The following is a 25,525-nucleotide window of genomic DNA, read 5'->3' as shown; positions in this document are numbered from 1 at the left end:
GTATAAAAAGTTGGAAAAAAATTTATGGACAAGTATGCAATTTATTATTTTATTAAAAAAATAAATTTAATTAGTTATTTTAGATTTTATTCGAAAATAAATATCGTGTGAGATCATGACCATCGTTTTCATCAAATTTACAAATGTCTATAAAGGTCCTACAAAAAAATCTATAGAACTCAATAAAATTCTTTTCACAACTATATGAGATTCTATCTATCAACTTCATAAAAATTTATCGTTAAAAAAAAAAGTCAATAAAAATCATTCAAATCTCTTAATTGAATACATCCCCTCAACGTTTATCTTTAATTCATAATAAACATGTTAATTCATAATAATCACGTTCCAGCACCTGTAATCCGTTTAATTTATTAGAGTTTGGGAGCAAAAACTCTATAAATTCAGAATTCTTTTTTATTCTAAGGCATAATTTGTATTACGCTCTTAGTCATCCCTACTTTATCATGGCAATCCCCATCACGATTGGGCAACAAGTTAAAATAGAAAATTTTATATTGAATTTAGAAATAACCAAGCTCGATGAAAGATAATATGATATTTATACTAATGCTAAGTGCTAATCTAACCTAAGTCTTTCATCTTCTATATATTTTATCTAGAAACACCATGATAACTTAGGAATTAGAGGAATCTCTTCAGAAGCAAATCCTCCAAGTATACTCTTTGCAGAGTCGACGAGATTATCTAGGAACACATGGTAACTTAGGCATCCAAAGGATCTCATCAGGACAACTCTCAATAAATCCTCCAATCTATGTTATTCTTTACCGAATCGACCACGTTATGAAAAAAAAAAAAAAAAAACATCATCCGCAATCTCACATGAGACGGTAAAAACATGACTTGATCATGATAACGTATTGATAACCTTGATCAAGTTCATGCGGACGACCACCTAAATCTGTAACAAAAGTTGAAAAATAAATCCTAAATGCAAGCAAAAAAAGAATGTAGGCTTCGGAAAGTAGGTTTATGAACCATGGAAGCTTTTTTCATATACAAAGCAATTACCAGACTCATAAACAAAGCCCACACATACTATTTAGAGCACTTGAGAAAAAGAGGCACAGAGAGGGATAGGGAAGTTACATATGATTTGCATTACTCATCAGCTTCATTCTTGTGGCGAAACTATGAATAGGATTGATGAGGTGGGCTATCTGTATGAATGTCCATGGTCGTATCGGAGCAGCTGAGAGAATTTGTGTCCCGATTTTGATCCGAATCATGGTTCCTGGTTCCTGCATTTCCAGAAGGTGGGGCATCGTTCGTGTAAAAGCCGCTTCCGTTGGCAAGGTGATACGGCTGAAGGCTCCTGCGTACAGGGCTGGAAAGAGCATTTGCGAAAACGGAGTTTTTTGTTTGATCAGTGTGACCGTTTCGAGAGAGAAGTCCAACAGTTGGCTGCCCAAACAAACCAGATGGACTTTGGAAAACTGAACTTATAGGATGCATTGTCGTGGGTGGTTGTTGGTTCTGAAATGGTGCTCTTGAGGCTGCTAATCCATCTTCTACAGCATAGTCCATCTCAGTCTGGAAGGTCGAACAACATATTTTAGTTACACAAAGATGCAACTTTAGTTTGCAAAAAAAAAAACATATTCTCTGAATATTTTTCAGCCACGGAGGAATCATGCGGAAATTTCTCCATATTCTACTGATTTTGAGTATTAAAAATAGTGGTCTTAGGATCGAAACTCGGTATGTCCAACCTTCCTTCTCCTATGTCTTGCCACTTGTACTAATGGCTAGTAGTCATCCGTGATTTATCTCCTCCGTGTTGGCCTGGGGGTGGGTTGACGGAGATGCTAGAGGCGAGCGAATCCCTTTTTGCCAAATGAGTAGAAAAAATATCTTAAGCAGAGTTTTCTTGAATACCAGATATCTATCCATTGGCAACAGCCATCCAAAAGATCAGCAACATACACGAACAACAGCAGAGAGATGAACAGGAACCATAGATTAAGATGAGCACAGCAACATGTTTTGACTGGGGCATAATATTTCCTGGTTCCGAGTCAGCCTATGCGGATTCAGGAAGCCTATGGGGAGATAAAGACTTTGATTTTGAAATAATATCAAATGAGTTAAGCTTTACAACCCTGATTTTTGTGACCCTGGTACCAGTCTTGCATGACATGCCCCTGTCGACAGTATCTCATGTCAGACATGGATCATGTGATGCGCTGGATCGCTATATCTATTTCTTGTTGTTTACTAATATTCGAGTGTGAGATATTTATCGCACATCGAACTGTCCACAATCATCAAAATGAAAGAACCACCTCTTAGTTAATTTGTCAATTAAGTTTCTCGTGCATAAAGATGCGAAGTCAGTTATGGTAGGAGTATGGCGATCTAGATGGCATTGTAGCCAAGGTGTGTCTAGAATGAATAGAATATCTGAATCTAACAGTGTCAGTGGAAGAACATCTTGAGACATTGCAGTAGCTAAATGCTGACAAAAGACAAACTTGAATTGCAATTACAGTGACTGATATAGCAGATAAATAAGAAAGTAAATAATATTATTATGGTACCTGAATATGGGACACTATATCAGCCACTGTGATCCTTGACCCTTCTTCATGCTTTCTCAAGATCCATTGATAAAGCTTGTCCTGCACAAAACACATACAGGCAAGTAACAATAACACAATTCAATAGTCAAACAAGTTGAACTTCAGATAGAGAAGGAAACTTTGAAGTTGATGAAAGAACTTATGGTAATTAACGGTGCAAATATGGTAATTACTAGTTTCTCCAACAGAAGGCAAGCTTAGTACAATGGTAATGTTAATTGACCAATAGGGATTCAAATGTTGCTTTATCTTTGATATGGAGTATAAGATCTGTGCATAATAACCCTCCGCAAACCCAGCATTGATGAGAGCCTTGGACCATAATTTTTAAACTAGTTTCACTAAAAAGGTGGAATAACTGAATGCATGTTCTTCCATAATTCACTCAACAGCCAATAACGTCCTCGAATTGGTACTCATTGTACCAGTTATTAATATTGCACACGAATATTTAAATATTAAACCATATATTCTATAATGAATCTATGTGAAGAATAATGATGAAATGATAACCCAGCAAAATGTGCTATTCTTTTATGCAATTGGACCAAGACAAGTATATGGGTGAACTTTAATCAGTCTTGAAGCTGGTCGCAATCTAAATTTTAGTTGATGGTACCAGAAACAGTAAGTGCCCCGGGTAAATTTTGATACGGTCAATCACGTTAAGTTAGGTCTTTGATGTCTTGTGTCTAAGTGTGAAGGAGCTTAGGAACATATGAAGTTGAACGGAAGACGCAACTAACGAGAAGGATAACACGAAAAGGGAGCCGATGAGTTCGGTGCATCCGAGGGACGAGAAGCTGCGGAAGAATATACCGGTGGACGAGAAGAACATGCACGACGTTCGAGGGACGAGAAGCTGGGAGGAAGCCTGCTGAGGAGAAGGTCGGAGTTGGATTCTGGTGAGCTCAACTCCGGATGGCCGAATGATCATCCAAGCGAGCACAAGGAAGAGTTAAGCTTTTGAAGGTTAACTAGATGGACCGGAGGCACCTCCAAGCGACTTGGAGGAGCCCTCACGCCTCCTGTTGGAGGCGCCCTGGACGACGTTGAAGGCACCCTCAAGGTGATGGAAGGCACCGCTGCGCATGTTCAAAGGAGGCGCCCTGAAACATATTAGATCACCCTCAAGGAAGGTGAAGGTGCCCTCAAACGTAGAAAGTCGTTGGTTAGCCGTTGGCTTGAAATGTGGATACAATTTTATCCACTTGGAGGCGCCCTAGAGGCACCCTCCAACCAACAGTACCTTTTCCAAGGAGGTTATAAAAAGTTCCCTGGAGCTAGGAATTAATCAACAACTTCTATAATCAATTTCTAGTTTTTTTTATGAGTTTTTCAAAGAATGTAAGAGGCTTCTCTGTTTACAATAAAGGAGATTCTTTTAGTGCTTTCATTACCTTGGATTAACAAGCAATTAGGTTGTAACCAAATAAACTCTGGCCTTCTTACTTACTTTTAAGTTGTTTTTTTATGTTAATTACTTGCTTTAATTAATTGTCTATCCTTACTAAGTTCGAAAAGAAAAAGACAATTCTAACTTACTTGTAGGGTTATTCACCCCTCTCTAGCCGGCCTCATCGAACCTATAATTGGTATAAGAGCACAACCGCCTCAGAATAACTAACCGCCAACTGAAACAATGAGACAATCGCTGGATCTAACATTCACCCGCCAAAGTTTGAGGGGGAGTTCGCCATATGAAAAAAGCGAATGGAGATATTTTTCAAAACAAACTTTGAAATTCTTTTAATAATAAAATATAATTTTGTAGTACCTAAAGATCAACATGGACCTGAAAAAGAATACATGTGAACCAAAAAGGAATAAACCGACTTCGTGGCGAATGATAAAACAGAGTTCCATCTGCTGATCGTTCTTCCCTCCCAAGAAGTCAATCGGATCGACAGCTACGACTCCGTTCAAGAACTTTGGGAGAAGTTCCTAGAGTTGCACGTTAGGATCTCGGAAGCTAAACTCGCAAAACGGGACCTGCTCCGGAATCAACTCAGCAACCTCCGGATGGAAAATGAAGAGACGATAGCTCATCTACACGCAAGAATCAAGGAACTGATCACCGGATTAAAGAACCTCAGAGAAACAGTAACTAATAGGGACTCACAAAAGTATGTCTTAAATGCGTTCCCGAGAACACTGAAATGGACATCTATAGTAAACTCCTACTATATTTTCAAGGATCTCAAGGTAAGTACTCTAGAAAGTCTATTTTCTACTTTTGAATTACATGAGTTTTGATCTACAACGCAAAGAAAGAAAGAGCCGAATTAGAACCTAGCACTGCAAGCCAGAAGAATGGACCAGATTAAGATTCATCGGCTGACGAAAATAAAAGAGCTTACATGGTAAGAAAGTTAAATAAATTTTTTAAAACTAATAAATTTAATAAGATGCAAGCCAAGAAGTTTATTCTGAGAAAAAAAAGTACAGTACTACAACTACAGTGAAAAGGGGCACATCAAAGATAATTGTCTCATATTACAGAACAAAGCGAAGGACAAAGATAAGGACAAAGGACCAACACGATCGAAGCACAAGAATCTTAAGGCGATATGGGATGAATCATCATCATCCGAATCAAAAATCGAAATATACGCCGGACTTGCACTAATGATAAATTGCCAAAAAGATGAAGATGAAGAAAGCTCGTCTGAGATGAGCATCGAAAGTATTGATGAAGGGGGAACGTCAAACTACGAGTCTGACACAATAAGTGAGGTATGTAACCTCCTCTCTGAACAGTTATTTCAAGGTATTAAATTGATGTCTAGGTCATTATACAAATTAAGGTCCAAGTATGTGAAAATAAAAAAGGAAAATACTAATTTAGCAGCAGCATGTCCCTTAGAACATTTCGATAAACTTCAAATTGAAAATGAACAACTGAAAGAACAAGTAGAATTACTCAAAAAGAACTATGCATGCTCAAATGTTCTTGAAATTTCAAAAGTTAAAGATAATGGTAGACTTATTTGGTATTTGAAAAACCATAGGGGTTAAATTGCAAAAGTTACAAGAAATGTCATTCCACGAAAGTTTTGATTAATCTAATAAGGCATAATTTATTTTGGGTTCCTAAATAATGCTTAGCATATTGAATAAATTTTTATGCATGCTTAAATTATCTTATAGTTGAATTAGTGTTCTAAAAGGTGTCGCCTAGGACCAACTAGGCGACGCTTAGGGGGTGGGCGACTGCCCACTGCCCTGCCTTTTGCAAAGGCGAGCGTCGCCGCATTAGTCGATCACCTAAGCGGCTAGGCGCCGCTTAGGCGTGGGCATTTGATTTTTTTTTAAATAAAAGTGAATCGATTGGCCGATCGATTAAACACCTCTAATCAATTGGGCCAATCGATTTGAATGAGTTTCGCAAGAAAAGCCTACTAAATTGATTGACCGATCGATTGAACACTTCTAATCAATTGGTCAATCAATTCACATTAGTTTTGAGAGAAACAACAAACAGAAGTCTACCGAATCGATTGACCGATCGATTGAACACTTCTAATCGATTGGCCAATCGATTCGCATGAGTTTTGCGAGAAATAACCAACAGAAGTCTGCCAAATTGATTGACCGATCAATTGAACACTTCTAATCGATTGGCCAATCGATTCGCATGAGTTTTGTGAGAAACAGAAGCTTGTCGAATCGATTGGCCGATCGATTAAACACATCTAATCAATTGGCATGAGTTTCACAAGAAATAGAAGCATGCCAAATCGAATGACTGATCGATTGGCTTTGGCAAGAGTTTCGCGAGAAATGCCGAATCGATTGCACCTTGTGAATCGATTGATAAATTTCTACCAATCAATTAGCGGCAACGAAACATGTTTATATTTTGATTTTTGAATCATTTTAACTTTTAAAGTTAGGTTAGCAGCGACACCTCTTCATCTTCCTCTTCGAGCAGTCACTTCTTCTCTTCCTCTTCGGGCAGCCATTGCTTCTTCCACCTTTCCCTCCCCTTCTTGTTCTTTATCAAAGAGCAACATCTTTGCTGCCATTTTCTTCTCCAACAGTCAATCAACCACAACATCAACCCTAGCTGTTGCCCTAGGCCCTAATTGTTGCCTTTATCCCAGCCAACCACCACCAACACCTTACCCTGTTTCTTGATAGCAACCGCTGGAGCTAGAAAAGGCTGCTAATGACGAAGGGAAAGTAGTCCTAACTGTTAGGCCGAAGTGCAGCGCCTTGTTCCCTCATTTCTATCGACAGCCTCATTCTTTTCATCCCAATAGTTTTTTCTTCTGCCAAGTTAGCAACATCCCTGGGTTTAAGTTGGTTAATAAAATTTAATTGTATATTTGTATATTTTGTATATTTGTATGTTATTAAATGTTGTATGTTATTGCTTCTCTTGGCTTGAATTGATAATTGATTTTTTGAATGCTTGATAACCATTGCTTAACTCAAATGATTTTTTTTTTAAAATTGATATTGATAATTTTTTACTAGTGTAGTAAAATGTCGAGTTTTATATCTTTTAAAGCATCTAATTCAATGCCAGAGATTCATAGCCTTTTGAAGCATAATTCGAATGATGTTAGATGGGAATTTACAGACTTGGTGGATCCTAATAATTTGGATAAGTTGAAATGTAAGTTATGTGGAAAAATTACTAGTGGTGGAATGTATAGGATCAAACAATATGTTGCCAATATCAAAGGAAATGTTGCGCCGTGTAAGAAGTCTTCGAATGAGGATGAAATGAAGTGTAAGAATGTCCTTGAAGAAGCAAGAACAAAAAAGAAACAAAAGAATATGAATGAAATGGAGGTATGAGAAGAAGTTGTTGTTCTGGGAGAATATGAGGAAGATAAAGGGAGTCTAGGGACAAGAAGAAATCCGCTTACTCTTAGCCCTATGGACCGATTTGCATCCGTCATTGATCCTAATCTTTATTGAGTGGAAGTAATAAGACAAAACAATAACAAAATATTATTGATGCACTTTGAAAACAAAGGACACGGTGTGCACCAATATTTAGCTCAATGGGTGTACGAGTCCAGTATTCCATTTCATGCCATTGACAATGATAGCTTCAAGAGGTTTATGGAAGTGGTTGGTCAATTTGGCTCAGGTTATCGTCCTCCAACTCAATACCTATTAAAAAAGGCCTTATTGAAGGAAGAGGTGGATAGAACTAAAAGTCTATTAAAGAAGCAAGAAAAAGAATGAGTTTTGAATGGTTGCTCAATTTTGACCGATAGTTGGACCGACCGGAAAAGAAAAAGTATCATGAATTTGTGTGTCAATTGTAAAGAAGGAATAACTTTCCTTTCTTCTAGGGAAGCATCGGATGAAGCACACATTGAGAATTATATAATTAAATATGTGAACAAGTGCATTGAAGAAGTTGAGTCCCAAAATGTAGTTCAAGTGGTAACAAACAATGCTTTGAATAATATGGCAACAAAAGATTTGTTGAAGGAGAAGAGACCACATATATTTTGGACTTCATGTGCAACTCACACAGTGAATCTTATGTTTTAAGGAATTGGGAAACAACCTAAGTTCAAAAGGGCGATTGAGGAGGCCACAATCTTTATTTATGCACATCACAAGACATTGTCAATGATGAGAAAGTTTACCAAAAAAAAGGGACATAGTGAGGCCGGGGTAACACAATTTGCAACCGCTTTTCTAACTTTGCAAAGTTTGATGGAGAAGAAAAGTGAACTAAGAGTTATGGTTACTAGTGAAGAATGGAATGCTTGCCAACATTTTAAGAGTAAAGGGGAAGGTGGCATAACATACCGCTATCAGTGCCTCTTTTTGGAATAGGAAAAGTTTTTGCTTGAAAGTGTTTATCCCTTTAGTTAAGTTGCTTCGTCTTGTTGACGGGGATAAGAAGCCATCTATGGGTTTTATGTATGGAGAATTACTTAGAGCGAGAGAGGAGATTAAGGTGGCATTCAAAAATCATGAGCTTCACAATTGTCCGATTATTAATATTATTGATGAAAAAAGTCATAATCGAATTGATAGTCCACTACATTTGACGGCCTACCTCTTGAATCCTTATTACACCTTCAATGACCAGAGCATAGGAAGTGGTCACGAATGGATTTTTCACTTGTGTTGAAGCATTCTTTCCCGATGATATTGATAGCCAAAGTAAGGTAGTAAATGTGGAGTTGCTGAAGTATATCAACAAATCGGGGGATTTAGAAGAGCATTGGCTATAATTGGATGCAGAAAAAAAAAACGATGAGAAATATGACTCGAGTAAGAACTAAGTAATAATTGCTTACTTTATTTTGTAATTTTTATTGCTTGTTTCATGATTTTGCTTATTGTTATTATTTTATTTGTTTTTATTTAGTAGGATAGTGGCATTTTTTGGAAATGATGTACCTAAATTGCAAAAGATGGCTAAAAGGATCCTTTCTTTAACTACGAGTTCTTCCGGTTGTGAGAGAAATTGGAGTACTTTTAAGGGGGTAAGTACTTAATTACTTATTGAGTATTACTTATTACTAATTAGTAATTACTAAATGTCTAAATATGTATTCAATATTAATATTTTTCTTTAATGTAGATTCATACAAAGAAAAAAAATAGACTAGATACTGGAATGTTAAACAATTTAGTCTATGTTCAATTCAATGCAAAGATCATAAAGAAAAAGAGAAGATAAGAAGAAAAAGGGGTTGATGTGCTACTTACTAGTGAAGCAACTATGGCCCAAGGATGGATTGTTTATGATGGAGATGAAAATGTTGAGACAAATATTGAAGATGTACGAAAACTTCACAAAGAAGAATTTGTATCGGATAAAGAAGAAAAGGAAAATGTCAGATTTTAAGTTTGGATCTGATAAAGAGGAAGTGTTAGAGAAATATAAAGATGAACTAGAAGAACAATTAGGGATATAGAATTATATGAGTTATTTTGTATCCTTTTGCTATTTTCAATTTTCACTGTGTGTTGAAGTTGAACAAATTAATATTTTGAATTTTGATTCATATTTTACTCCTTGTCAATTTATGTATTTTTGCTATTTCGAAATATTTTCATTGTATGTCGAAATCAAATTATGCATATTTTTTTTTCTTAAAGAAGTCTTCAAAAGCAATTGGCCGGTCGATTGAAGGAGAAAAAAAAAATCCGCCAAGCGCTTTTTAGAACATTGAGTTGAATTTATCTTATTAACCAAATAGATTATTTCATATACCTTCTGTTCGAAATTAATTATATTTTAATTTTTTTGTGAAAAATGAATTTGTTATTCATAGAAAAAAAATTCAGAAATTTTCGACGAATAAATATATTTTATAAATTTTTAAACAAAAATCATATTCTAAAATTAAAAATGTTTCGTAGATTTTTTTTTATAAAATTTTATTTTTCTATGATAAAACATTATGTTCTCTATTATAGAAAAAAAAATTTAATATTTTTTTATCATTATCTGATTTATTTTGAATTATTTCCTAAAAATAATATTTTTATAATTAAAAAATATCGAGATATTATTTTTAAAAATTATAATTTTATGTGGATAAACATTAAATTTTATATATTCAGAAAAATTATCACGATTTTTAAAAATCATATTCTATTTTTAAGGCATTTAACTTCGAAAATTATTATTTCTATTTAAAATATTTATACGGGTCAAAATAAATATTTATTTATCAATGAAAATTTTTATTCTGATCTTTCTATTTTTGTTTGATCATAAGAAAAATTTTCAGTATTTTTCGAAACTTATAAATCATATTCAAATTATTTTTATCAAATCTAATCTTTAAATCTCCCAAATTCTCTGAAAAATAGTCAAACTTACCCCTAGTTTTTTTTATGTAGTCAAAAGGGGACAGAATAAGTTAAGGAGAGGTAATTATGTAATTTTTGGCAAAATTTTGATTGTACTTATTGCAAATTTGTTACTTGTAATAAATTTAATAAATTGCAAACTTATGTTCCTAAATAGTTTTATTGTTTTATTTACCCTGACTTAATTTGGGTTGACATACATCAAAAAAGGAGAGATTGTAAGTACCTCGGCTTTGTTTTGATGTGGTCAACCGGGTTAAGTTAGGTCCTATAGTTTTGATGTCTTATGTCTAAGTGTGTAGGAGCTTAGGAACACAAGAAGTAGAGAGGAAGACGCGGTCAGCGAGAAGGACAACACGGGAAGGAAGCCGACGGACTCAGTGTATCTAAGGGACAAGAAGTTGTGAAAGAGTACACTGGTCGACGAGAAGGACGTACGCGACGTTCGAAGGATGAAAAGCCGGGGAGGAAGCCCGCTCGAGAAGAAGGTTGGAGTTGGATTCGAATGAGCTAACTCCGAATGGTCGGATGATCATCTAAGTAAACACAAGGAAGAGTTAACCTTTTGAAGGTTAACTAGATGGACTAGAGGTGTCTCTAAGCGACTTGGAGGTGCCCTGGACGAAGCTAAAGAAGCCGTGATGAAAGGCGCCCTCGCGCTTGTTTGAATGAGGCACCCTAAAGCATATTAGAGGTGGCCTCAAGGAAGGTGAAGGCGCCCTTAAATGCAGAAAGTCGTTGGTTAGCCGTTGGCTGACCATTGAAGTGTGAATAAAATTTTATTCACTTGGAGGTGCCCTGAAATGCTTTGGAGGCGCCTTTAACCAAGGATAACTTTTTTCAGGAGACTATAAAAATTCCTAAGAGCTAAGAATTAATCAACAACTTCTGTAATCAATTCCTAGTTATTTTCTGAACTTTTAAAAAAGTATAAAAAATTTCTCCGCCTACAACGAAGGAGATTCTTTTAGTGCTTTCATTGCCTTAGATTAACAACCAGTTAGGTTATAACCAAGTAAACTTTGACCTTCTTACTTTTAAGTTGTTTCTTTTATGTTAATTACTTGCTTTAATTAATTGTTTATCCTTGCTACATTTGAAAAGCAAGAGACAATTCTAACATACTTGCAGGGTCATTCACCCCGTCCTCCTAGCCGGCCTCACCGAAGCTATAGAAACCATACTTTATCGGCATGAATCTCTATTGCAACCTACAAATAAAAACCAATTAACTACCTAAACTTGTACAAGATCTCAATGCTCAGACTATTTGTAGGTGGCAAATAAATCATCCATTACAATCTCATTGCACAATCAAAATCATGAAGCTAAATAACTCCCTAAACATATACCACATGTCAATGCTCAAACTAACTTATAAATGGAACAAGAACTCTCACTAGAACATTTTGAAATGAGAGAACACTATTAGTATTAACTCTTAGTACCAATTATCAGATGATTGACATTCACACTTTTTGTATCATATTTCATTAATTAATAAAAGACAAAGTTAGTTATTATATTTACTTCAGTTCAGTGCTGAATGAATAAGTATAATAATGTCCGAGAGTAGTAGGTTCTAGTTTACAATATGTCAACTGGTTGAATTGATAGTGGGATATTGTAGATATATATAGAACGCTACTCTTAACTATTCCTAGTCAAGTATTAATATACAAGGACAATATTAACACGTTGAGACTAGCATGTAGATCAACGGATGACTTAATCTCACAAGTCATGGATATGAGATATCAGGTTGACACATGGGTATGTATATTAGAGAATATGTACTGAATAACCCACCATGAGAATATTTCATGAATCATTATATGAATGTCATAAACATTCTCATGTGACTATTGGTATGAATAGTCCTTGGACCTAAAGTCACTATGATTCCCTACATAAGGAGTTGTGTATTTTAATATCGACAAACATCACCCGCAACAAGGTGGACTATAAAGTCGATCACTGGATATGCAATAAGTTATACGAAGAAATATGAGTGATGTAGATGAGATCTAACCCTTCCATATGACGAAAGTGATATCTGTGAGCCCCTTGATTAAGTAGGAAACAAGAATACATGGTCATGCTCAAATTAGTCAATATGAGATACTGAGCTTATTTGATTGAGTGTGTCTATTTAGGGATCAAGAAATTGATAAAAGGATGACATAGACTATGTCTCATTGATCAATCTAAATATCAAGGATAGAATGATTGAGTCATACAAGATAATAAACACGGAAATGATAGGTCAAATCTTGACATTCTCGTCACTTGGATAGCAATGATGCCTTGTTAGATGCTATTTACTACTTATGTATCTAAAATGATTTTAGAGATATTACCAACGTTACAAGAACCTATTGGGTCATACACAAAGAACATGTTAATTTGAAAATGAGTTCATATGATAGATCATTGGATTAAGTCTAATCCGAATTAGACTCATTGAGTTAGACTCAATTGGATCCAACTATTGGATTGAGTTCAATTTGGACTCATTGAATCAATTCGAATTGATGAAGATCAATGAGTTAGACTCATTGAGTGACTTGGTGAATTCAAATTCACCAAGGAAGAGGAATGGTCAATTTTGAATTGATCATGTATTGGATGAAAATCAAAAGACATATTGGATTAATGGAGTATTAATGTCAATTAAGGAAATTAATTGAATGAATACAAAAGGGTTTTGATTCATTTTCGTGGTGAAAAATACTAGTGTTCTTGCTTGTCTTCACCTTCTTCTTCCTCCTTGGGCAGACCATTTGGGGGGGGGGGGGGAGAGGGGATAGCTCGTCTCGCTTGTTTGCTTGCGTCGAAGATCAGCAAACTCACAATGCTAACACAGGGGATTTACTTGGTATCCACCTCAAGATGAGGTGACTAATCCAAGGATCCACACACGAGCACACTCTCCACTAACAAAAAAACTCCTCGGAACAATCCGGAGGTGGAAAAACCTCGTAGAAACTCACACAAGCATACAAGTCAAAACAAGAAGTAAATACACGACAATACAACAAAAAACCTTCTTGCTTGATCTCTTGTAGCTTGTAGATGTCTTTGGACCAGTTGGAAAGTGCAGCAACACTTATCTTCCAAAGCTCTAGATCCAGTGAACAGTAACGGAGAATATTATGTGAAGACTTGCGAAGAAGAAAGCTCGCCAATGGTTTTATTATACTCTGCGCTCCTAGGGCTCCCAATCGATTGCCACGTCAGATCCGCACAATCCTAGTCGTCCAAAGCTCGTTACCTGCACAACGGTCATATCCCAATCGATCGGCTGATCGATTGGGGAGGCTTGAATCGATTGACTGAGCGATTCAGGGCGGCTCTCACTGGAAATACCTTGAATCGATTGCCCGATTGATTCAGGTTTCCTTGCAACCTCGCGAGAAATTCAACTCCAATCGATCAGCTGATTGATTGGGTGGGAACCTCTCTATGCTTGTGAGAATGTCTTCCAATCGATCACCCAATCGATTGTGCCCCTTTTTCTCGTAGCACTCTTTCAATTGATCGGCTGATCAATCGAGCTCTGGTTCAATTGATCTCCTGATCAACTTGACCAACCCTAACTTGCCTAACTCAAAGTCTAGGGTTCTCAAACCCAACATCCAGTCAACCTTTACATGTTGGGACTTCGTCACGAAGTGTCCGGTCAATCTTTTGACCCACTTGGACTTTTCTCTCCATGCTAAGTGTCCGGTCCTCCTAGACCCACCTAGATTTCCACGTGCCTAGCTTCACTCACCAGGACTTCCTTACTGCCTAGCTTCACTCACTAAGACTTTCACCTGGCTTTACTCACCAGGATTTCCATCTGCCTAGCTTCATTCACTAGGGCTTTCACATAGCTTCACTCACTAGGTCTTTCACCTAGCTTCACTTATCAGGATTTCCCATCTGCCTAGCTTCACTCACTAGGTCTTTCACTTAGCTTCACTCACTAGGATTTCCCTTCTGCCTGGCTTCACTCACCGGATTTTCTGACCAAGTGTCCGACCATTTGGATTTTCATCTTCTACCAATCTTCCCGTTAGACTTTCCAATCAAGTATCTGGTCAACCTTAACCTACTTGACTCTTCTTCACATTAAACTGGTCAACCTTGACCAATCTCCCTAAACGGACAATTGCTCCTACAATCTCTGTCAAAACAATCTTCATATATTGTCAAACATCGAAGCTCGCGCATTATGACTCAAGCTTAAGCCAATTCAAGCTTAGTCATCCACTCTTCCATTGATTTTCAATGCTCAACCTTGAACATTTACTATAACGGCAAATAAAATATCGGGTGTGACTCTTTTGCACAAGATTGGTATCTTGCGCACATACCTACGGCAAATAAACTATCGGGTCGACTTGCAGTTAGGTAGAGTAGGCTACCTATTATACTTCTATAGTACTTTGGGTCTACTGATTTTCCTTCTGGGTCAGAATCAATGTTGTTATTTGTTACCATTGGAGTGTTTATAATTTTTGAGTTTTCCATGCCAAATTTTTTAATTAGTTCTTTAGCATATTTTGTTTGATAAATATAGATTCCATCTTTGGTTTGTTTAATTTGTAAGCCTAAGAAAAAATTGAGTTCCCCCACCAAACTCATCTCAAATTCGTTTTTCATTAAATTAACAAATTCTTTTAAAAGTTTAGTGTTGGTTGAGCCAAAAATTATGTCATCAACATAGATTTGGACAATAAAAATGTCTTTTTCTATGGTTTTGACAAATAGGGTCTGATCTATTTGACCTTGGTTAAAGCCCTTGGATATTAGGTAATTAGATAACCGTTCATATCATGCCCTAGGTGCTTGTTTTAGTCCATATAAGGTCTTTTTTAGTCTAAATACATGGTTTGGATGATCTAAGTCCTCAAAACCTGGGGATTGACCTACATATACCTCTTCCTTAATAAATTCATTCAAAAAGGCTAACTTGACATCCATTTGGTATAATCTAAATCCTTTATGTGCTGCATAAGCATCCTAATAGATTCGAGTCTAGCTACTGGTGCATAGGTTTTGTCATAATCTAAACCTTCAACCTGACTGAAACCTTTGGCTACTAGTCTGACCTTGTTTCTAACTATTTCACCCTGATCATCCAATTTGTTCCTAAATACCCATTTGGTGTCAATTATGGACTTATCTATGGGTTTAGGTACAAGTTCCCAGACTTGGTTTCTATCAAATTGGGCTAACTCTTCCTGCATAGTAATGATCCAATCTGGGTCAGGTAGGGCTTCTTCTATAGTCTTAGGCTCAATTTTAGAAATAAGGACAATCTGGCTCAAGTTTCTATAAGAAGACCAAGTTCTAACTCCTAGGTTTGGGTCACCCAAAATTTGGTCAGGTGGTGAGTAGTATTTATTCTTGTCGGTCTTATATTTGTGTTAGGAGTTAGTTCCTCTGGTTTACTAATGTTAGGTTGAATTTTATCGTCTTCTGTAATTTTTGGATTGATGTCAGCGTTTTCATTTATATTAGGTAGGTTATTGTCTTCATCAAAGATTACATTAGTTGTTTCTTCAACTTTTAAAGTATTTTGGTTATATACCTTAAAGGCCCTACTAGTTGAGGAGTATCCTAAAAAGATTCCTTGGTTTGATTTGGGTGTAAATTTTCCTAAATAATCTTTAGTGTTTAAAGTATGAACTTTACATCCAAATACTTTTAAATAGTTTAAGTTGGGAATTTTATTATAATATATTTCATAAGGGGTTTTATTGTGAAGTTTGTTAATTAGAATTCGATTTTGAATGTAGTTTGTCGTATTTATTGCTTCCGCCCAAAATTGATGACTTAAGTTATACTCGCTTAACATGGTACTAGCGGCATCTTGTAGGGTTCTATTTTTTCGTTCCACTAGACCGTTCTGTTGAGGGGTTCTAGGGCATGAAAATTCATGTTTGTATCCATTAATCTTACAAAATTGGGTAAACCTTTGATTTTCAAATTCACCTCCATGATCACTTCTTATTCTTTTAATTTTGGTGTCTTTTTCATTTTCTATTAACTTGCAAAAATTATTAAAAATTTCAAAGGTTTCATCCTTTGTCTTTAGAAATTTTACTCAAGTGTAAAAATTGTCTTTAGAAATTTTACTCAAGTGAACCTAGAGTAATCATCAATTATGACTAAGCAGTACTGGTTCTTACTTAGTGATTTGGCTCCATATGAATCAAATAGGTCTAAATGTAGGAGCTCAAGTAAGGAATCAGTTCTATCTAGGTTGGTTGACTTGTGGGTTGATTTGGTTTGCTTACCTTGTTGGCAAGCTTGACAAACTATATTTTCTAGGTTTCTTAATTTGGGTAGCCCTCTAACTAAGTCATTTTGACTCATTTTTGAAATGAGTTTGACATGAATGTGACCCTGTCTTCTGTGCCACAGGGTGATTTCATCTTATTGTGTCAAGAGGCACTTTATTGATGATTTGGGTAGATCAATTGTGTAGATGTTATTCTTCCTAAATCCCTTAAGTATGACTTCGGGGTTATCAATATTTTTAACTAAACACCTAGATTTATTAAAAATAACTAGGTAACCACTATCATACAATTGACTTATACTTAGTAAATTAAAGTTAAAATTTTCAATTAACAAAACATTTCGAATAATGAAATCGAAATTAAGTTCGATTTTACCTTTTCCGATTACCTTAAGTTTACCGTCGTTGCCAAATGCAACTGATCCTAGGTTCTTGTATTTGAGCTTAGTGAACTTCAATCTATCTCCAATCATATGTCTGGAGCATCCACTATCCAACATCTATTGATCCAATTCAGCGGGGTCAGGCCCTTCGGAAACGGATACGGATCCGTGGCTTCGTTCGGACTCCGCTTCTGACTCGCCCTCGCTCTCGGACAGTTCAATCTGGTCCCGGGCCATCAGCGCAAGTAGACTCGTCTGATCGAGTTCATCGTCGGTGTCTTCTTCTGAGGATTCTTCCCAAGTCGCTTTCAGCACCTTCCTTTTCCTCTGCTCCTTTGCATCCTTCTAATTTAGGCAGTTGGCCTTGATGTGCCCTTTCTGGTTGCACCCATAGCAGATCACCTCGAACTTGACTCTTGAGCTGGGTTGACCCTTCTTGGATTGTACTGCTTTCTTTAGGTCTCTCTTGTTGAAGCCCTTCTTCTTCTTGTAGAGTTTCTTTACAAGATTTACTAGTTCGGTTGTCAATTCATCGTCTTCATCGTCTGAGTCGGGTTCAACTTCCGATTCCGGTTCAGTTCTTCGTCGTGATTTTGGTTCGCGTGTTCGACTGGTACCTGCAACCAAAGCAACCCCCTTCTCGGTTGGCTGTGTATTAGTCTGTTCATGCAATTCAAACTCACAAAATAACTCATCTAATTTTATAGAAGATAGATTCTTGGAGACTTTGTAGGCATCTACCATTGATGCCCACAATGTACTCCTTGGAAACGAGTTTAATGCGTACCTTATGATGTCTCGATTCTCGACTTTCTGCCCGATTGAATGGAGGGAGTTGAGAACGTCTCAGATGCTGCGCGTGGAGTTGACTTGCCTCCTTCCGTATTTTTAGATTATATAGTTTATGAATAAGATATCTTTACTAACCTCGTGCCTGAGGTACCTCGTGAGTTCGATCGCTTCTCCCAAAGCTCTTTCATACCAAGAACGGTCCAACTCGCTGAGCTCCTCCTCGGTCACCCGCACCGGAGGGTGCAAGTCGCCTGCATCGCCTTCCACCTTCTTGATTAGGGTTGGTTCCCATTTTTCCCAGGGTGTCGGCTTGCCGTCTTCGTCGGTTGGCAGCTGCATTCCAGTCTTGATAATCATCCAGGTATCAAACAGGATCTTCAGGTAAGTTTCCATTCGTCCCTTCCAGTACCCGAAGTCTTCTCCGGAGAAGAGCGGGGGACGAATGGTGTTGAAACCCTCTTATTGGGTCATTTGTTAAATATGCAAAACAAAAATAGCAGAAATATCCCAAGACTATGTCTTGGATTAGCAGTACGGGAAATAAGGTTAAGAATTAACGAACTCAAGTGGTGTTGCACCAGCCTCGAGCAAAAACCGATTCGAAAAAAAATAATTAGAATATAGCTATTAAGCTAATCCTAATTGACTCCGTAAAACTGAAAATACCACGAAAAATTGCGTGATTGGTGGTTGCACCAGATCAACGCGACCCCGCTCTGATACCAATTGTTGGATCGAAATTGGATCGAAAACGCTAGAGGGGGGGTGAATAGCGCTTGTGGCTTTCACTCTTTTCGAATTCGTAAATCGTACGAGTTTAAGCAGCAGAATAAAGAAAAGGGAAAAAAAACAATACACAAGGACACGAGGAATTACTTGGTTCGGAGCCTGTGGCGACTCCTACTCCAAGGTCCGCGATCGTTGATCGCTTCCGGTGGGCAACAACTATAAGCTCAAAAAATATTACAACTGAAGTACAATAAGGATTACAACAAAATAAACTGAGATATTATACCGACAACAACAGATTGAAGAATTGCAGCTCCGGGTCGTCGGTAACTTGTCGTAGCACTTCTGGGTTGTCTTGTTAGCAGCACACAGGAGAAAGGTCGCTTGAGAATTGTTGTCCTAAGCTACTACTCGAACCCTCCTTATAAATAGTGATGGAGGCGCCTCCAAGCCTGTCCGAGGCGCCTCCAGGCCGCCGAGTCGCACGCGTGGATCAGCTCTGATCTGGTCGCACCTTATCTCATTGAAGGCGCCTCCAAGCTGCTCCAAGGCACCTCCAACGCCTGGTCCAAGGCGCCTCCAGCTTCCTCTGATGCGCCTCCAGCTTCTCTGGACAGCTGACCTCGGCTAGCACCCGAGGCGCCTCCAAGCACTGTTCATCCGAAGTCTAAGTTGCTTCTTTGTTCCTGCAAATTGTGTTAGTCCCAAACACAAACTCTGCAAAACAAAGTTAGCATAGAAACAATATGATAGATTTATCTAACGGTCGTCGGACCGTCCGGGTCTGACTTCGGATTTTAACCGAAACCCTAGGTCGACCCTACGCCTACTGTTCCTCTAGGGAACGTCCTCACCTACTCCACTTCGGAGATTTACCTGTTGCCAGTGCGATCCTCCGGATCGACTGGACTTTTGCTAGCTCGACTTTCTGCTAGACTTCCGCTTCCCGGCCCGTCCAGTCTTTCACCTGGTTCGCGACACCAGGACTTTCCACCTAGGGTTACCCCCCCAGGACTTTTGCCTGAAGCTGTCGACCCACCAAGACTTTCCGCATAGGGTTATCACCCCCTATGACCTAGGGTTACCACCCCCTAGGGTTTTCCACTTGTCTAACCGCAGCTAGGACTTTCCTGAAACACTCAATTAAGTACCTTAGATCACAAAACAACTTAACTTTGAATTCCTTTGCTATTATCAAAACAACGATCGATCGTTGGATGCTTCCCGCACCAACAGAGACTTCTTCTTGATCCGACATTGATGCTCCACGCTCCCCCTCAATCCTAGAGGTGGAGGTCTCTTCATCTTCATTCTCTTGCACATACAACAAAGAGTATGCTCCCTCTTTGCCTTTTTCGTTATACTCCATTGAGAATGAAGCTTCTTGAATTTCTTCTTCTTCCGATGTTGAGCACCTCTCAACATCGGAGTCCTCTACTTTTTCTTCTTGATCCAAAGAGTTGTTCTCTTTAGATTTCTCTTGATTTAGTGTAGTGGAGGTCTCTTCATGGATTCTTGCCAATTTGTTCCAAAGCTCCTTGACATCCTTGTAATCTCCAATTTTTCTTAAGATATTGCTAGGCAATAAATTGATTAATAGCCTGGTCACTTTGTCATGTGTCTCACATCTTTGGATTTCCTCCTTGTTTCATTTATCTTTCTTGATGAGTTTGCCTTTGCCATTTGTTGAAGCTTCAAAACCTCCATTAAAGCAAACTATTACTCTATCTCCACCACGAAGAAATTCTCGATCCTTGACTTTCAAAGATCGAAACTTGTTGATGTGAATAGTGGAAGCACCCTTGTGTCGAATTCGAGTCCAACTCCGAAATCCATTTGAAGTAGAGCTCTTTTGATGAAATCTTTGACTTTGAATTCAGCTTCAACTTCTTCTTCCTCTAGCTCGTTACCCTTCCGACGATGCGTCCGGTGAAGAGCGACCTCGCTCTGATACCACTTGTTGGGTCACTTCGGGAGCTAGAGGGGGGTGAATAGCTCGTCTCGCTTGTTTGCTTGCGTTGAAGAAGATGATAGAAGATGATATGCAATGGAAAACCTCACAGCAAACTCACGATGCTAACACAGAAGATTTACTTGGTATCCACCTCAAGATGAGGTGACTAATCCAAGGCATCGCACACAAGCACACTCTCCACTAACAAAAACACTCCTAACAATCCGAAGGTGGAGAAACCCATACAAACTCACACAAGCATACAACTCAAAACAAGAAGTAAATACATGACAATACAATAGAAAAACGTTTTTGTTTGATCTCTTGTAGTTTGTAGATGCCTTTAGACTAGTTGGAAAGTACAACAACACTTGTCTTCCAAAGCTCTAAGTCCGGCGAACAGTAGCGGAGAAGATTGTGTGAAGACTTGCGGAGAAGAAAGCTCACCAACGGCTTAATACTCTGCACTCTTAGGGCTCCCAATCGATTGAGTCTGTTCCCAATTGATTGTCACATCAAATCTGCGCAATCCCAACTGTCCAAAGCTCGCTACCTGCGCAACGATCATATCCCAATCAATCGGCTGATCGATTGGGGAGGCTTGAATCGATCGACCGATAGATTCAAAGCGCCTCTGTGCTCTCACTAAAAATACTCTAAATCGATTGACCGATCGATTCAAGCTTCCTCGCAATCTCACGAGAAATCCAACTCCAATCGATCAGCTGATCGATTGGCGGTGCCCAATCAATCAGCTGATCGAATGAGAACCTCTCTGTGCTCGCGAGAATGTCTCTCAATCGATCGATTGGGCCCTTTTTCCCGTAGCACTCTCCCAATTGATCGACTGATCAATTGGGTTCTGGTTCAATTGATCTCCTGATCAACTTGACCAACCCCAACTTGTGTAACTTAAGTCTAAGGTTCTCAAATCCAACATCCAATCAACCTTGACCTATTGGGACTTCGTCACCAAATGTCCGGTCAATCCTTTGCTCCGTGCCAAGTCTGATCCTCCTGGACTCACCTGGATTTCCACGTGCCTGATTTCACTCAGCAAGACTTCCTTCCTGCTTAGCTTCACTCACTAGGGTTTTCACCTGGCTTCATTCACTAAGATTTCCATCTGCCTAGCTTCATTCACTAGGGCTTTCACCTGGCTTCACTTTTCAGATTTCCCATCTTCCTAGCTTTACTCACCAAGATTTCCCTTCTGTGTAGTTTCACTTATCAGGACTTTCCGACCAAGTGTTCGGTCAAGACTGACCCACTTGGATTTTCATCTTCTGTCAACCTTCCCGTTGGTCTTCCCAGTCAAGTACCCGGTCAACCTTAACCTACTTGACTCTTCTTCACATTAAACTAGTCAACTTTGATCAATCTCCCCAAACGGATGATTGCTCCTGCAATCTCCATACATTGTCAAAACAATCTTTATATATTGTCATCGAAACTCGCATATTACGACTCAAGCTTGAGCTAATTCAAACTTAGTCAACCTTGACTTAGGGAAATTGCACCAACAGAGACCCCTTCGTTGGTTGCTAGCACAACCTTAGGTGGCTCTTCTTCTCCAAGTTTGTAAGTTCGTGAGACAGACGGAACTTGTTCGTGTGGATAAGCATGAACACTTGTTCGTACTGAGATCCACCAAAATAAAGTTGCTGTCAGGAGTTCGTGTTTACGCAACAAAGATAGAACTCTCAATTCAACTAGTATACGGTTTTCTTCACATGGATCTTCTAGAAAGGATCTTGATAACATTACGCTGCACTTGTGTTGTTTTGCGTTCAAGATCCTAACAAATACTTGGTCCACATCGGCTAGATTTGGGTAAGTCTCAGAGTCTTAGAAAGCTCAATAAGATCACTGCCCTTTAAGATAAGCATTTAATCAAGAGACAAACTGAGAATGTCTCGCTTGATTGGTCATGGAACAGAGACTGTGTGCAAAATTGAATGGCTCAGTATATGGCATCATATGTGTGAACGGATAGCCTCATGCCCTTACAAGAACTTCCAAAATGAATGGAGAAAACTGTCAAGGTCTCACTACTATTGCAAATAATACTCTCAATTGCTCCCCAAGTACTTGACCTTGTGAGGAATATCAACCCAGCAAACATTCCCAACAAACAAATTTCAATCAGATGGAAATCAAAAGAATGGCATTAACTTTCGACTTTACGCCTCTCAACTAGAGTCAAACTGGCATCTTTTTGGAAAATTACTTTTCCCAGCCCCCAAAATCATTCAATGAATTTTCAGAAGGAAGAAACAAAAGGAATCACTGCAGAAACCATCACAAAGCTCCTGCCCTTGAGAGATAGGTGAGGTTGCTTTTCTTCTTTCTGGCTAAAGTCAATTTATTGTTTTGCTTAGCAATTGCTTGGTTGGTACCTTCTTGTTTCCTCTCAGGTTTGTAAACCAGATAAGCCCCTCAAGAGCCTAATTCAATCGAGCATCCTATAGACCTTGGGCATTGGCCAATAAAGGACTAATAGAATTGTGCAAGCAACATTGGAGAAGGAAGACTTGTGAGTATATTGAGAAATATTCTCAATTTTCTGGGATTAAATTGAACACTAAGTTGAACTTTTGAACAAACTCATCTATACTTGATCTCCAATCAAGGTGGTTCCTTCCTTTACATGCTCTGACTGATTGTGATTGCCAAATATGCTACCATACCTTCTAGATTGCCCGATATGTTCAAGGTCTATGTGATTTTTAACAAAGTATTCGTATCTAGTAACCATTGTCATGGACAATTGAGCAAATGGAACCCTCGTTGGTTTGACAAAAGGGATATAGAAGGAATTGAGATATGTAATCAAACTAAGATAAATTCCCGGTCTCTGAAATGGCCATTTGCACGCAACTCGTGTCTTGGGAAATAGAATCGTCGTCCCATGATATCTTCTCTATCGCTCCACTTCCTACTATTGTTTAAAAAATTGCTACTGGAACGATTACATGTATCTAATCATCGAGAGAGATCAATGGGAAAAAAAAAATAGACTCATTCTAGCTCAGTTTTTGTCACAAGATTCTAAAAATCAGCTTCGATCGACGGGTTCTGCGGGCAGGGAGATTAAAAAGGGAAAGGGGCTAACCAGCGCATGGCGCTCTCCGGCCTGGAAGGAGACCTTCTGCTGGTTCATGGCCTGCGTGTAGAGCTGCGACAGCGAATTGGCTGCACCGCAGAAGGTGGAGTACAGCGTGCGATCCGCCTCGTCGAGTCCCGACGCGTCCGATTTCCGCTTCCTCGACATGGCTTCGACGGAGAAGCAGCGAGGAGAGCAAGCGAGATCGATCGGGAAGGCGAAACCCCTTCGTCCTCCTCTCCTTCACGCAAATCCCGATCAATTTCGTCGAAGCAAATCCGTTACGCCAGACGCCAAAGAAAGAGGGAGAGAGAGACAGAAGGGAGTAAATAACCATGAAGACGCAGAGAGAATCCCGTAAATTTATAGAAGAAAGAAAATCACTTTTAACTCTCTTCCGTAAATAATTTTTTAAGGATAAAAATATAAGAACCATTTCTTATTATCTTTTTATATATATAATTTTTTTTAAAAAGTATCAAAATATTAAATAATAATAATAATAAGATTAGAGTTTAAAATCTAAATAGGATAAATATTTTTGAGGTAGACTCTAAGAGTGTGCATAATTTATGTGTTGAATTTATTTGATAAATGAATAAGGAGAAAGTTCGTCTACGGATTAATTGGGTAAAAAAAATATGATTATTATAATATGTTAAAATAAAATGACTTAAGTTAAATAAAATTATTATATCGAGAAAATAATAATAATTTTTCCCCTTCTTTTAATCATATTAATATTGATTATATCATAGAGAAATTTCGGCATTTAAATTAATATAAAATAATAAAAAATATATGTTTAAATTTATAAGTTTTATGATATAGATATTAAATATTTATAAAATCATTTAAAGCGTGTTCAAGGTGGAACAGGATTATATTGTATTATTGTTTTTTTTAATGTTTAGTTGGTACTATCCAATTTAAGGGATTGGTAAATCGGATAGCATTTGTGATCTATGTATTTTTTTAGTCAACCATATGTTAAGAAAAAATTATCTTTTAATTCGCCGCCAACGTGAAATTCAATTTCGAAATGTAAACTGAGAAAAAGTACCTGCCAATAATTAGGAGTGTATAATATTATTTAATATTGTTTCAAATAAAAATAGTTGATTTTGCCGGGAGAGAAATTATCCATGAAATTTTAAATATCTTTATTTATTTATTTATTTAGATATTTATAAATAAAGATATAAACTAATTGTTCATGTCCGACAGTCGAAGAGATAGAAAGCTAGAGATATGACGCTTCCGCTGATTGCCTGTAAACTCCGTTCTGACCTGTAACACAGATAACGTCAGTGTCGAGCCAGGAAAGGGGTCTCCGCTGATCCGGTAGTAAAAATCCGGAATCCCATAAGGAGTCAACGCTGAGGGTAGGTCAAAGGATCTAGTGGTTCGCCGGAAAAGGGCAAGCCGACCGGACTCAGAAGAAAGGGAAATCTGATAGTAAAAGGCACCCTGGTAGGGACCAGGGTTCCGACGCTCAAATAAAACAGTGCGTAAGGACCGAGCGGAAGGAAGTGCCGCCTGGACGGCGCAAAGAATCAAGCTCGTCCGGACGACGTTCATCGCTCGCCGGGCCGCACCCCAATGACGGTAAAAGACGGGATATCTCACGACACCATCAAGTCGTATGGCTATGCCATACTTCCACCGACAACGGGTGATCCCGTCACATCAAAGAACATGCTCGATCGGCAGATGGTGTCGTAAGCTCGACAAGTGCATACCATGGTATGGGTCACGACACGCACGCCGCCTCGAGACGTGCATCGCCTTCTATCCTATATAAAGAGGCTATTACTTCGCCAAAGGTTCTAAAAATTTGGCACCACTTTC

The 25,525-nt window shown here is 38.2% G+C and overlaps 1 protein-coding gene across 1 annotated transcript; it reads right to left on the bottom strand.

The window, feature by feature from the left end:
* Window positions 1-755: 755 nt before the first annotated feature.
* Window positions 756-24,021, bottom strand: LOC122005875. Its single transcript, XM_042561111.1, has 3 exons — window positions 23,684-24,021; window positions 2,565-2,645; window positions 756-1,557 (listed from the first exon to the last, which is right to left on the bottom strand). Exons 1-3 carry the CDS (start codon window positions 23,840-23,842, stop codon window positions 1,156-1,158), a joined length of 642 nt encoding a protein of 213 aa, XP_042417045.1. The 5' UTR covers window positions 23,843-24,021; the 3' UTR covers window positions 756-1,155.
* Between the last annotated feature and the right edge of the window lie 1,504 nt (window positions 24,022-25,525).

The sequence above is a fragment of the Zingiber officinale genome, chromosome 7B (genome assembly GCF_018446385.1).
Source record: "Zingiber officinale cultivar Zhangliang chromosome 7B, Zo_v1.1, whole genome shotgun sequence".
Taxonomy (NCBI): Eukaryota; Viridiplantae; Streptophyta; class Magnoliopsida; order Zingiberales; family Zingiberaceae; genus Zingiber; species Zingiber officinale.
The sequence above is the reverse complement of the archived record's forward strand: the minus strand, read 5'-3'. Positions and strand labels throughout refer to the sequence as shown.